Genomic DNA, 14,349 nt, shown 5'->3' on the forward strand with positions numbered 1-14,349 from the left:
CCTCTCCTTTGTTCTGCTCGCTGCTGCCTCCCCAGGCCAGAGCACGCCCTGGCGCGGCGTAGGTTCTCGCGGAACGCTTCTGCACTAATGAATGTTCATCAGGGTCGGAGAGGTTCCGGCCTGGAGAAATCCGTGGTGCGATGGCACGGGAAGCCGCGGGCTGGGGGGCCCGAAGCGAGGCCGTTTCTTGCCGGTTCCACCAGCACCCGCCGCCTCTGGGGAGCACAGGCCAGGCGCACAGGAGGCGAAAGAGCAGCGAAGCTGTAAGTGCGACCTCCTTCCCGGGAGCTGACGACTCCGGTCAAAACCTAAGGCACGTGGCGCGCCCTCGGCCTCTCGGCCTCTCGGCCCCCGCGCCCGCCCCGCCCTGGCGTGAACCCTCCACGCCCCTCCGCGCTTGACGGCCGTGCACGACGCGCCGCCGACCCGAGGCGAAGCCGCAGCCTCGGGCCGAGCGCCCGACCTCGCCGCGTCCGCCTCGCCGTCTCCGCGTCCTGCCCTGCCCGCCCCGCCTGCCGCACTTCAGCTGCAGCGCGCCGCTGGCCGCCCCCCAAACGCACGTCTTCCTCCTTTGTCCTGGGTTTCGGCCCATCCTGCTCGTGGGCTTGTACACCCTCCTCGCCCCTCCTCGGTGGACGGCGCGGAGCAGACCACCCACCTCGCACCCTTCTTCAGGCGGGTCTCGGGCTCTCGGAGGGAGGGGAAGGCGGGCCCGACGCGTGTGCACTTCTCAAGCCTGCCTGTGCCACGTCTGCCGGTGGCCCAGGGAAGACGTGGCTGCTTCTAGGCTGCAAGGGCGGCGAGGTAAGCGTTGCTGGCCGATGGCGGCGGCAGCACGATCTCCACGAACGGGGCAGGCATGCGGGGTGGAGGAGTTAGTGAGCTTCTCTGCAAGAGGTGGCCGTCCCCCCACCCCTCCCCAGCTCCTGCTCATCTTCTGGTCTCAGTCCAGAAGTCACACCCCCTGGGATACTTTTCCTGATCTCCAAAGCCTGAGTGAAAAACCCTTCCCGTCACACTCCATACTCTCTGCTACTGCACTTACTACCCTCTGTTGTCAAGGAATAAATGGGTGGATTTGTTTGATAAATGCTGGTCCTTCCACCCCCACAGCTGAGCTGATTACACTCCACATTTTATGACGTCATGGCATTCTTCCCTATAGGGAGTGTGTTTTGGTTTCTGTTTTATCTGTATTGCTAGTACGGTGCCTGATATAAAGTGGGCACTTATTTATCTGTGAAATAAACAAGGATATGGCCATAATAAAAGTAAAACGGGGCAGTTACCTTTCCAAAGGCACAAAGAATGTTCTTGAGACCACCACTTTGCAAGACTCAGGAAGCTGCAAATATTTAGAAAGATCTGAGACAGCACAAAGCTCAGTGAAATAAGACGAAATGCCCCTCAGAGGGGAGAAAATTGGAAAAAATTAGCCACAGAAAGCCATACTGTCCTTTTTATTAGATTTCACAATACCTTTTTAAAGTCCAACCTCTCCTTTGTAGAACTTTTGTTATTTATTTCTTCACTAGAAAGCAAACTCTGTTCTTTGTTTTTTTTTGTTTGTTTGTTTGTTTTTTTGAGTTGGAGTCTCACTGTCACCCAGACTGGAGTGCAGTGGCCGCTCCCGGCCACCGCAGCCTCGACCTGCTGGGCTCCGGCGATCCTCCTGCCTCAACCTTCCAAGTAGCCGGAACTACAGGCGCGCGCTACCACGCCCAGCTAATTTTTGATTTATTGTCGAGCTGAGGTCTCGCTGCCCAGGCAGGTCTCGAACCCGTGGGCTCAGGCAATCCACTCACCTCAGCCTCCCAAAGGCGTGGGATTACTGAGCCACCGAGCCCGGCAAACTCTGTTCTTGAAAGAAAAGCCTTTCTCCCTGGTCCAGCGCTTCCCTGCTTTACACACACACACAGACACGCGTGTATAGACACACACGCACTATCCACACATATTTTTTAATTTTTACAAAAATAATATAACACAGGGCTTGCACAGCTCTATCAGCCCTTCAAGTTAAACAGGCAAAGCTTATGCTTCAGCATAACCATTTTTTACTTTGGACTGAAGTGGGAATTCTAGGCCTAAAAACAATTTAAGATGACCAAAGGCCACACAGCAACACAGACTTAATGCATCTTGATCTTCACACAACTAGGAATGTGGTGCTGTTATCCTCACACTGGGTGCTACACAGCCCCATAGACAATGTTCATTTTAACTAAAATGCAAAAGCAAAATAGTGCATTAAAATAATCCCCTACTCATTGCATTAGCACATATACCAAATTATACTACTGCATGATAATCTCTAGGTACCAAGACTGTATTTTTAGCATGTGCTCATCTCTACTTCATTAAACCCAGTATCCATCCAGCAACCACAAAAAAAGAATGTGTGCTGTACAGCAAGGAAGGGGAAAGTGACAATCTGCAGGCTGACAACTTACATGGCAACCAGAAGGAAAACAAATAAGAGAAAATGAATCTTACAAGATATACATAAAACTAATTTGCAGTGATATTTAAAGTCTCATCAGAAGGAATACATTTGTGTTACAGTTACATGGAAAAAGAGAAACTATGTGACATTCTAGGCTTTCTCCTAGAATGTTAAAAATGTTCATCAAAAGTTAATTGGTATAATAAAGACGATCAACAGGTGACTGAATAAACAGAATGTCATGTAGCATTTTAAAAACACAGATTCTGGGACTAAAAGCTACCACCAAAATATCCAGAAATCTGAGTTCACAGATACTCTATTTTGCATACTTGATACTAATAAATATAACCACTAAGTTATATAAGGAACGCAGGCGAGATCCCAGAGGACAGTCGCAAAAGAGAAGGGACACCATCCCCCCAGAGTGAACAGCAGAGCTTCTGATATTGTTTGGTTTCGTCCCCCACAGACAAAGGTCTTCTCTTCAGAGCAGAAGTCTCTCAATAGCTCAAATCCATTCTCCCTGCCCCCGCCGAGAAACAAGAGCCCACGCCTGGGGCTGGAAGGTCTTCCCGACGCTGGTCTGACCCCTGAGCGCCCGAAGCGGAGGGCCCGCCACGACCTCGATCCGCGCCGGCACAGCCTCCGCCTGCAGGAGGCGGCAGCACTGTCCGAGCCACCAGCGAGGTAACGCAAGAGGGGCTAGAAGAAGGAGGTGTCTGACGAAAAGGCACCCGCAAGTCTAAAATCCTCTTTGGTGAGAACGCTGTACATCCGCTGTGGCAGAGCTTTGGAGTAGGGCGCAGGGCGTGGCACAGTAGTGCGCAAGATGAATTCCCGGCCGGCGGGTGGTGGGAAGTCGGACGCGGAGTTCTGCCTTCTTTCCTCTGGGGAGCTCAATCGCTTCAGTTCCTCTTCTGGTGGAGCCATGGCTGCAGCCTTGAACGGAATCAAATGCTAAATTCAAAAGCCAGTCAAATGCTAAGACTCAGACACTTCTGAAGGACAGAGGCATAAACACGTTAAATACATAAAAAATGTTCTACATTACTCAGTAATGTGGCTATATGTTTGGTTACTCAAAAAACACATAACAAGGAAAATGCAAGAAGCCTGAAACACTGCATGAGCAGCCGGACTGGTGACAGAGACAGAAGGGACAATGACTGCCAGGCACTCTGCTCTGAAGAGTGAGGGCCACATGCAGCCATCTGGTGGAAAGGGATCACAGAGCTGAACTGGCTTCTATGTGTTTCTCTCTAGCAATGACCCAAGTCCCTGTCTGATGTCCTCAGTCAGTAAGGAACAGTTTTTCTTCCGTCTGAAAAGATGATTTTCATCTCAGCTCTTTCAATTAATTGTTATTAAGGCTCACTTGCCAAATTAAAACTGAGGGCACTGGTTTTGTCTGCTGGGCAGCTCACATGACACAGAAGTGACAGAGCTCCATACAGCAATAGCCACAAAAAAGACGTTCTCAATATCAAAGGCATCTATTTTTTGCATTAAAATTGCATAAAATATTCATTTAGAGCCTACATCTTACACTCTAATCACTTCTACTTCTTTCACAATACCATCAATTTGGGAAAAAATTGTTTTGGCAATGGAAACATGAAATCATGTTTAAGTAAACATCAGCAAGAAAGGTATGCCAAATCCAGACTGTGAAAGAGGTGGTTAAGTTTTCATGACCTTATGAAGTTAGAGGGATGGGAAGGAACGAGGAGCTATGAGGGACAAAAGCTATTTTGTTACCTCATCAGAAGATTCAGTCAGCTTGAACAGGGGTGAGAAAAGAAACAGTGATGAAAGGGAAACAAGCAAGATGGTTTAAATAGGGCTAGACAAGAGATTTCAGTATTATTTCAAAGACAGCATGCACTACACTAAGGAACGTGATCCTATCAAAAGACTATTCAAGACAGACAAAGTCACACCACATACAACACGCCAAGCTGTCCAAGAGAGCAGACATTTCCCACCACTGCAGGCATCTGATGGTTTAACAGGTGACATACAGAATGTCATTTAATGGGGAAATGATCCAACAAAAACCTAGCTCTTTTGCTGAAGAATTAAGATGCTTTCAAAAAAGGGCACATGGCTTGAAAAATAGATAATGCAGTGAATTTAAGAAGAGGTGCCTAAGAAATATTGAACTTAACAAGCCCGAAGCAAAATCCAATCAGTCATTGCTGAATTCCATTTAAATATGTACATACCACAGACACATATAATCATGAACAAGATTACTACAATTTATAATTTCAAGGAAAAGTTCTAAATATATAAAATTACTGTGTGCTATAAAAAAGTCCCAGTGAAACTTCATCACAACTTTTAAAAAGTTAAGATCTTGATTAATTAGTAAAACTGATACAAGGTGTCAGCTAATTATGAAAAGTTACACGAATAAACTTTAACAGTTTAGCCAAACATTTAAGAGCTGAGTCAAAAAAATGTATCAACCAGGTGCTTGTATATGGATTAGATAGTCCACCAATTCCCTAAAAACATTCACTACAAAGTCTGTAAGTTTGCAATCTGTTTTTTAAATTACATAATGTAAGATGAATGTAAAATTTCAGCATTCCTTAAAGGGGACTAGCTATCTAATGAGACTACTGAAAAGATAATATACTATACTCTTGAACTTTTTGATTCTGAAAGATATCTTAGGTATATTAAGTGGAAATTAAGAATAACAAAGAGATTATGTAATATACCCCTTTTAAAATACATACACACACACACACACGCATATACTAGATGTTAAATGTTGGTAATCATCAGTGGGTAGTAAGACTTTCTTTATAATTTTCTATATTGTCAAAATTTTTATACTGAGCCTCTACTTGAAATCAGTGGAGGGAGTAAGGAGGCCATTTCTATTTTGGGGAAAATAATTTTGCTTAATTATCCAAAACAACACTCAGCACTAAGAATATAAATACTTAAGAACTTTTTTAAATGATCAAAGGGGAAAAGAGTTTTTGCAATATGAGGAAAATTCATATTGGTGGTTAACAAGAAAAGTATTTGTAAGCTGCTGAGTAGTAAGCTGGCGAAGACATTATAGAATGGGAAAACAAACTCAGATCTTGGTTTCATGCCATAGACAAAAACAAAATAAATCAGAACAAGCATCTACTGTTTTCTAGAAGTCTAATTTATACAGAAATAAAATATTTGGTTATTGGCTTGAAATTCTTAAGTTTAGGGAGTTACCCCATACATAATCTCATTTTTTAGCTTTTGCTGGGCATTCATATCAGTATATTTGGCTATGATTTTAAATATATTAAATAGTTATACTCCAGACCAACTCAACAGAGAATATCAAATTATTATTCCATGTGTAGGCCCACAGAAATTCTTGTTCTTACTTGATTTTCAAAATTGGGTCATTCTAGTGTCATCACAGTGTCAGGTAAGGGGAACTCTGTATTTAGTGTACATCATAATACTTTGATCAGAATCTCTAATATTAATGAGCCCTGAAATGGAATCTTCTGTGGGATGCCGGCATCTCTCTTAACCAGTAACTAAGGTATCTTCATTTTTAAAACCTTTACTTTCACTAGGAGAGGTAATAATGATGATAATAATTGAGACTGCTTTCTTTCTGTGCTGAAGCCTAAGTTACCATAGTCTGAGAAATCTGTAATCTTCCTTTTCCTTTCTAGGGAACCCTCTAAAGGTAGATCTCTTCACCATTATAAGAATAGTTAGATTTACGATTCAAGCTGAGTTGTGAATCCATTTCGGTTAAAGATGGTAAAATTGAACTATATTCTAATGTGAAAGTACCCCCAGTAAACCTTTTTTGTCCACACCACAGCATTGCCCACTGCTAACCAAGCTCCTGCCAGCTTCTGTAACAATGGATTTCAGACACTTCCAATTTCTAAAATTTAGTTCCTAGAATATATTTATCATCTTACTTAAACACATAGGAAAGTAAATGAACATCAAAGCCTAAAAAGTCAGAGAGTCATCACTGTTCGGTGTTCAAACCCAATGTCCAGACTCACACTCGGTTGACAGCTGTATAATCAGCCACATGAGAGAGTTAAAATAGCATCTTCCCAAGCAGAGGTCTGGAGAGAGCATGACAGAGTCAGGAATGAATGTCGCCTACCCTCTGAGCACTCACAAACAACTTGTGAATGATCCTGCCAGCATGTCCTCTTCCGGCACCAGCGACTAACACCTCAGGCTGCTCCAGCAGGCAACTCACGAACCTAGGAGAGAGGCGAGGGGAGGATGAAAGTGGCTGCTCAGGTCTCCCTGCGGCCCTGCCCTCAGGAGCTGATCGATCCTCCGACTGACACTGGTTCAGCCTACCACGGCTGGAATGGAAATGTGACACAACAGGATAGGTTGACATTTGGAAATGAAAGAGACTCAAGTGACAATCGTCCTGCTTTTTCAACTATTCTCATAAAAACTTTTAAAAGCTTATCTCTGTCCAAGCATTAGAAAAAAATATTTAGTCAATATTTTTCAGATTAGAAGCTTAGAAAATGCTACAGTTAATAAAAGTTGAAAAAAATTCTGGCCAATAGAAACTAAATTTTATTTATCTGGTAAAGCGATGATCCATATTTGTTTTTGTTTTTTTTAAGGGGGGTGTGTACGTGTGTGTGTATGAACGTATGTGTGTGTGTGTTTAAAATATATGTAGTGCGGGGCAAAGTTGCAATTGTAAACTATGTGATTATGTGCTGAAAACACTGTACTTCTAAGTACATCACAGATAACGTATGGTAGAACTCACAAAGGCACCAAGCCACCAAGCCTGTACCACCTGTCACTGATCATACTACTATTTTAGAAACGATTCCCTTGATTATTGATTATTCTTCTCATTTAAAAGGAAGGCATTTTTAAGAACAAAGTAGGCTGGGAGAACATTTCACTCAATAAAAAATTTTTAAAATTCCAACAATAACTTGTTAAAAGCTACAGCAAATGCCTTGCCATATAATATTAATTCTTTAGCATCAACAATGCCACTTCTCATGAAAAAAACCTGATGAAAATTTGTAAATGACAAACTTAAGATGCTAGACAAGCTAATTTGGGGACACTTTATCACATATTAAAATAACATTGCTCTTTCCGGTAACACAGGCCTCACTAGAAAAAAATATTTAGTCAATATTTTTGACATAGGCTTTATTGATAATGGAGCCAGGTCTCAGAGAGGAAAAGCTGGGCCTGATCGTTTGTCTCATCTGAAAGAAGCTATCTGGTCAATACAAGTGCATAGGATGTATACCTTTGCTATCGCAAACCTTGTTGAAAATAAAATAAAAAATGAGAATAGTGGGCAGACACAGTGTCAGCACTGCCTACATGTGGTCAAGGAACAGTGAGAGCCGAAAACAGAGTTTCGGACACTGTGAGCAACAGTTAACACTCCTCCACAGGAAATTTCTGGCACCGCATGTCCAAAAGCAAACCAAGGAATCCCCAGAAACAGAGGCTCTGGCAGACTGTTTCTAAAAGTGACAGGAATGGAAACACTTGGCAGAGAGACTCAGAAATATAGTAGAGGTCAAATCCTATGATACTTAAATATTTCTGTCTCTAGTCAATGCTGGTTTTAAATAATATGAGTACCAGAAAAAGAATCTCAATATCCTGTTACATTTTTCCTTAAGAGAGTGATGGCTTTTCCTACTGCAGATAATACTGAGTTAGCCAAATAGCAATTACCTTTCAAGATCTTCCTTTTCCTCCTCCTGTTCACATTTCTCGGTTCCAAACTTGGCTTTCAGTGACCGGGCTCTTGCAATTATAGCTTCCACACTGGTAATCTGATGGATGATTTCCTTGGGAGACAGCAAAAAAGCTGAGCCTCTTAAAAACATATCTTTAAAATAATTATTGCCAACTGGGGAGAACACTTGGCAAGATCCTGACACTACATCAAACTTACTTCCAATTTCTTGTCTTCTGGATTGGGGAAGTGCAAAACTTTACTGGAATGGGATATTATCTGCTTTATAATCTTCTTAACTGAAGAAATGTTTTCCAGACTTTCTATTTTTAAAGAAATTGAAGCCATCATTAAATAAATTAAGCAAAATATACCTTCCCTTTGGCAGTTAACTAATGACTAATCAAATATGACATTTACCTTCTTCTTTTACCTTGAGTACAGCGGCATGAATCACACAAGGTAACAGGTGCCGAGCAAGATCTGCAGGTTTCTGGACTGCCAGATAGTGCAGCACCTGACGGAGGCACAACATTGCATGAACGATCAATGCAGCTGAAAGGACCAAAGCAGATGTTTACAGAAGTACAGAAACCCCAACTACTCAACTCACATCCAGGTCAAGCAAGCAGAGAAGAGCTCTCTTCTCTCAGCATCTGCCCTTGCCCCGCCCCCAGGTAAGGAGCTACTACGCCTAAAAGTAGGACTGTTACTGGAAGCACCCAAGAACTTCAGTCTTATTTATTTTTTCTTTTCATGTCACTCATATTGGCTCTGAGAACTTCAAACTTTAATGATGAGGAATTCTGGCCGGGCATGGTGGTTCATGCCTATAATCCCAGCACTCTGGAAGGCCAAGGTGGGAGGACCATCGCTTGAGACCAGGAGTTTGAGGCCAGCCTGGGCAGCATACTGAGACCTTGTCTCTATTTTTAAAAAATAAAACAAATAATTTTTAAAAGAAGAAGAAATTCTCATAAATTTTTTCTGCTTCCATTTGTAATACAGGTAAATTAGGAAAATACTGGGAAAAAAAAAAAGTCATCAGTAAATTACAGACCATAGAAGTATCAATTGTGAACAGTGAAGCATTTTCATTCTGGATTTTTTTTTTCTTTTTAAAAAGATGGTTTGATATTCTGGGATTTTTTAAAGACACAGAACACACATAATAAATATGTAAAATACATCTTACTGCTTTTCTTACTTAATGTTTCTAAATATTGCTAGTGACCTTACACAACTTCTTGGTTTTAGTTGTTTTGGTTTGTTGGGTTTTTCCCCAAAATGGAAAATGTTTCTTTTAATGCAGCCAAGTCTACGCAACACCTGGACCCTACCTTGAAGCTCCTTATTCAACAGCACTAAACATAAAACATAGCCTATAAATACGTACAATTATTATGTACCAATACAAAAAATTTTAAGAGTGTAATCTCATAATGTGAGCCTGACTGATAAATGCTCCTGGATTTCAAAAATAAAGGGAAATATAATGCAGAAATTCTCCTGAAATCCTGCTTCCCCCCCCAAAAAAACCACAGAATTGTTTTCATCCTCTCAGAATTTTCCCTATGCCCATTTAAACAAGAGAATGCATATGTATGTTCTTTAAAACAATTTACACGCTGTTTTTTAATTTGCTTTGTTCATTTAATTACTTATAGTCATTTTTTTTGGCATAGAGCGTTTTGTGTGACTTGAAACATTTTTAAAATTAGAAATATAAATACCAGAGTATTTATAAATAATTTAAAGAAAACATGAACACCTGTTTGCTCACCAACCAGCTTAAGTAACAGGGAAAGCATCACCAGGACTTTCCAAGTCCCCCCCTACCCTCCCTGTTCAAGCCTCCCTCCTCTCTCCCTCAGAAGTAATCACTAACCATCATGTTGCCTTTTTTTTTTTTTTTACCCCCCCTCCAAATTTTGGCTATTACAAATAACACTCCCATTACACTATTGCACATATTTCCTGGTGCACAATAGTAATTATTATTTTGAGTCAAGGTCTCACTCTGTCGCTCAGGTGGGAATGCAGTGGGCATGATCATGACAAGCATGGCTCATGGCAGCCTAGACCTCCTGGACTCAGGCAATCCTTTCACCTCAGCATCCTGAGTATTCTTACATGTTTTAACTACAGGCACATGCCACCACACACAGCTATTTCTTTTTTAGTTTTTGTAGAGATGAGGTTTCACTATGTTGTCCAGGTTGGTCTCGAACTCCTGGGCTCAAGCCATCCACCTGCCTCAGCCTCCCAAAGTGCTGGATTATAGGTGTGAGCCACTGTGTCTAGCCATGATAATTATTGTACAAAGTGTTTCAATAAATTTACACTCTTACCTAGAGTAATAGGTTCCCATTGTTGAACATACTTGCTAAGCTTACTAGTTCAAATTTTGTTTTCCTTAACTCACAGAAAAATTTGCAAGAACATAAAATACGTGAATACTCTTTAGTTAGATTCACTTATGATTAACCTTTCAGTTCCTTGTTTTGATCACGTACATCTCTCTCTACCCCCCGTGTGTGTACATACATAAATTTCCTTGTATTATATACATATATAATTTTTTTCTGAATAAATTCAAAGCAAGTTGCATATATAATGTCCTTTATCTACAACTATCACAGTGTGTATTTCCTCAAATTACTTGTATATAATCAAAATGTAAATCATTCTGATAATATAAAAAAGCAAGTTTAACACGGATAAAATACTTCTACTCTAACCTGCTGTCCCTGTAACGGCTTTGTCGACTGAACCAGCAGTGCCTTCTGTGACCCTTTCCCTCCCCCACCGCAAGCTTCAGCCAAGGGGCACTCACTGCCTTGCCTTGTCATGGCCCTTTCTTCTCAATCTGGAACCGTTTTTCATTCTATTATAGAGTTGACGTTAGAGTATAATTTCTCCTTCCTCTCTGCTTTTTGGTTAACTAAAAATTCCATACTTTATTTAGAGTGCCTTAGTTTTTAAAAATTGAAGTGTAACTCAAATGCGATACAACTTTTTTAAAAATGAATTTAAAATTTCAGTGGTTTTTTTTTTAGCATATTTATAAGGTTATGTAACCATCACCATTATCTAATTCCGGAACACTTCCATCACCCTCAAAAAGAACCCAACACCCAAAAGCAATCAGTTGCCATCTCCCCTATCTCCCAATCCCTATCCTCTGGCAGCTACTAACCTAACTTAATGTCTCTATGGACTTGCCTATTCTGGACCTTTCAAATAAATGGAATGATGCAGTATGTGGCCCTTTGTTTCTGGTTTCTTTCACTTAGCAAGCTTTCAAGGTTCACCCATGTTGTAATTTCATTCCTTTTTATGGCTGAATAATGTCCCACTGTATGGAGAGACCACATTTTACTTGTCCTTTCATCACTGACAGACATTTGGGTCTGTTCCATTTTTGGTTATATAAATAATCCTGTCAATATTCATACGCTCAGTTTCCTTAGTTTTTATCTCACTCTGTTGCCCAGGTTGGAGTGCAGTGGCATGATCATGACAAACATACTCAGGATCCCATTCAGGATATCACATATACATATGGTGCTCATGTTTCTAGGCTCCTCTTGGCTATGATGATTTCTCAGACTTACTTCGTTTTACTGGCCTTGAAGTTTTGAGGAGCTCTAGTCAGGTATTTTGCAAAAATTCCTTCCATTGGGGTTTATCAGATGTTTTTCTCACAATTGCACTGGGATATGTTTGGGGAGGAAAACCAGAGAGGTGGGAAAAGTGCCACTCTTGTCACACCATGTCAAGAGCACCTACTGCCAGCGTGGCTCTTCCTGTGGATGTCAACCTCCATCACCGGGTTGAGGCCATGTCTATCAGGGTTCTGCACCCTAACGTTACTCTTTTCCCCCTCTGCAAACTGTACTTTGGAAGGAAGTGACGATCTACAGCACATTCATAGAGTGGGAGTTACGCTCTACTTCCTCAAGGGGGAAATATTTACATAAATTTAGAACTCTGCACAGGAGATTTGTCTCTTCTCCATTTATTTATTCAAACATTTATGTATGTCAGCATATACCTACATACACATAGATTCTTACACATGTGCATACTCACAGACCTATCTATATTTTTAGAAAACTGTAAGTCCACACCAATATCTCCAATTCCAACCCATTGCCACTGGGTTCTTGTCTTCCTCAATTCCATATCTGCATCTCACTTCCACAGTGACAATTCTGGCTTCCAACAACACATTTAATTATTCACTTGCTTAACCAACAACACATCTGAAAGAGTTTCAGAACTGCTTCACCCATATCACTTAAAAAAAAACCAAAACCCTAGACAAGAGGGTTCAGGGTTTGTCTGTAGTCCTCTCCCTTTCCCCCCAACTGAGGGTCTACAGTGAAACACATCTTAGGTGTCCATACATCCCTTGGATTAGAGTTTCCCTCCCAACCTCAACCCACTTCAGTGTGGCTATGTTACTCCTTTAAAATGCAGCTGGGGCAGATGTGGTGGTTCATGCCTATAATCCCAGAACACTTAGTTGCGTAGGCTGGTCTTGAGCTTCCTTGGGAAGCTGAGGTAGGAGAATCACTTGAGGCAAGTTCAAGGCTGCAGTGAGCTATGATCATGCCACTGCACTCCAGCCGGGGTGACATAGTGAGACCCTGTCTCTAAAATAAAAATACAACATAAAATAAAATACAGCTGGGTCAATTTGTCTCAGCTTTCAGTTTTAGGTTATTTCCCCTCTTCCTAACCTTGTTTAGTTTTTTAGTATGTAAAACATTAATGTTCTTCTGGAAGTCAAAGGTCTACAGAAAGTATACTCTTTTCTAAACGTCACTTACTCCCACGCTCCCTATTTCTCCCTCTCTCAACCCTTCTGGTCAACAATTAAGAACTTCAGTGTTTTCTGGTCAATTCTTACTGAGTTTCTTTTTATAAAGATAGATATATCTTATTATCTAAGATATAATTTTCTTAATTTCTTTTTTTTTTTTACACAAAATGTAGCATGTTATATATATTCTTTTGCTCTTTATTTTTCTCTCAATAACATATCCTACAGCCAGGTGTGGTGGCAAGCCCAGCACTTCGGGAGGCTGAGGCGGGAGGAATGCTTGAGCCCAGGAGTTCAAGACCAGTCTGTACAACATAAAAAAAAAAATTGCTGGGCGTGATGTTGCGTGCCTGTAGTCCCAGCTACTCGGGAGGCTGAGGTGAAAGGATCACCTGTGCCCAGAAGGTTGATACTGCGGTGAGCCCTGGTCATGCCACTGCACTCCAGCTTGGGTGACAGAGTTAACAACCTGACTCAAACAAACAAGCAGACAAAAACATATCCAGCAAACCACTATCACTTCATAAAGATCTCCCCCTCCTCCATTAATAGCTGCATGGTACTACATTAAGTAGATGAATCATCGTTTATTCAACAAAGTTCCTAAACTTGGACATCTAGGTAGTTTACAATATGTTATAATTACAAGTAATGCAGCAATGGACAACCTACTGCATTTATATTTGTGTATCTTTGAAAATACTAGGGTAAGAAAGACAAAAGCTGGGCACGGTGGCTCACACCTATAATCCTAGCACTCTGGGAGGCCAATGTGGGAGGATTACTTGAACCCAGGAGTTTGAGAACAGACTGGCAACATAAAGAAACCCCCATCTCTACAAAAAAAAAAAAGAAGAAGAAAATATTGACGTTCATAGAAGAGGGATTCCTAGGTGGAAGGGTAAATGCATGTGTAAATATTGTTAGGCATTGCCAAATTCCCTTCCAAAGGGGACTATACCATTCTGCCTCCTTACCAACGATGTGTAAGAGTACCCGCTGCCTCATGGCCTCACTAATAATTATCACGTCTTTGACAATCTGATATGTGAGAAATGGTATCTCAGTGAAGTTTTAATTAATTTGCATTTCTCTTACTATCAATAAAGTTAAATATATTTTAATAGGTATAAGGGTAATTATTATTTCTTTTTTAGTCAGAGTCTCACTCTGTCACCCAGGCTGGAGTGCAGAGGTATGATCATGGCTCTACCGCTTCCCCAAACTCCTGGGCTCAGGCGACCCTTCTGCCTCAGCCTCCCTAATAGCTAGGACCATAGGCATGCACCACTACGCCTGGTTGATTTTTTTTTTTTTTTTTTTTTTTTGGGGGGAGGG

General features: G+C 41.4%; 1 protein-coding gene across 2 annotated transcripts in view; it reads right to left on the reverse strand.

Annotated features, from left to right (window-relative positions):
* Window positions 1-1,942: 1,942 nt before the first annotated feature.
* The window catches only part of LOC103252958 (rab3 GTPase-activating protein catalytic subunit), a 39,590-nt gene continuing 27,183 nt past the window's right edge, over window positions 1,943-14,349 (reverse strand). Inside the window, exons 7-12 of one of the 2 annotated variants that reach the window (XM_008051525.2) lie at window positions 8,601-8,697; window positions 8,400-8,503; window positions 8,177-8,292; window positions 6,594-6,696; window positions 4,208-4,228; window positions 1,943-3,388 (exon numbers count right to left, since the gene is read on the reverse strand). In XM_008051525.2, coding sequence (XP_008049716.2) covers window positions 3,152-3,388; window positions 4,208-4,228; window positions 6,594-6,696; window positions 8,177-8,292; window positions 8,400-8,503; window positions 8,601-8,697 — 678 coding nt within the window. In that variant the 3' untranslated portion in view covers window positions 1,943-3,151. The remainder of the gene's footprint in view (window positions 3,389-4,207; window positions 4,229-6,593; window positions 6,697-8,176; window positions 8,293-8,399; window positions 8,504-8,600; window positions 8,698-14,349) is intronic. The other variant, XM_021709358.1, reaches the window with a different exon arrangement.

The sequence above is a fragment of the Carlito syrichta genome, unplaced genomic scaffold, assembly GCF_000164805.1.
Source record: "Carlito syrichta isolate Samal-C Ts95f unplaced genomic scaffold, Tarsius_syrichta-2.0.1 Scaffold185600, whole genome shotgun sequence".
Classification (NCBI taxonomy): Eukaryota; Metazoa; Chordata; class Mammalia; order Primates; family Tarsiidae; genus Carlito; species Carlito syrichta.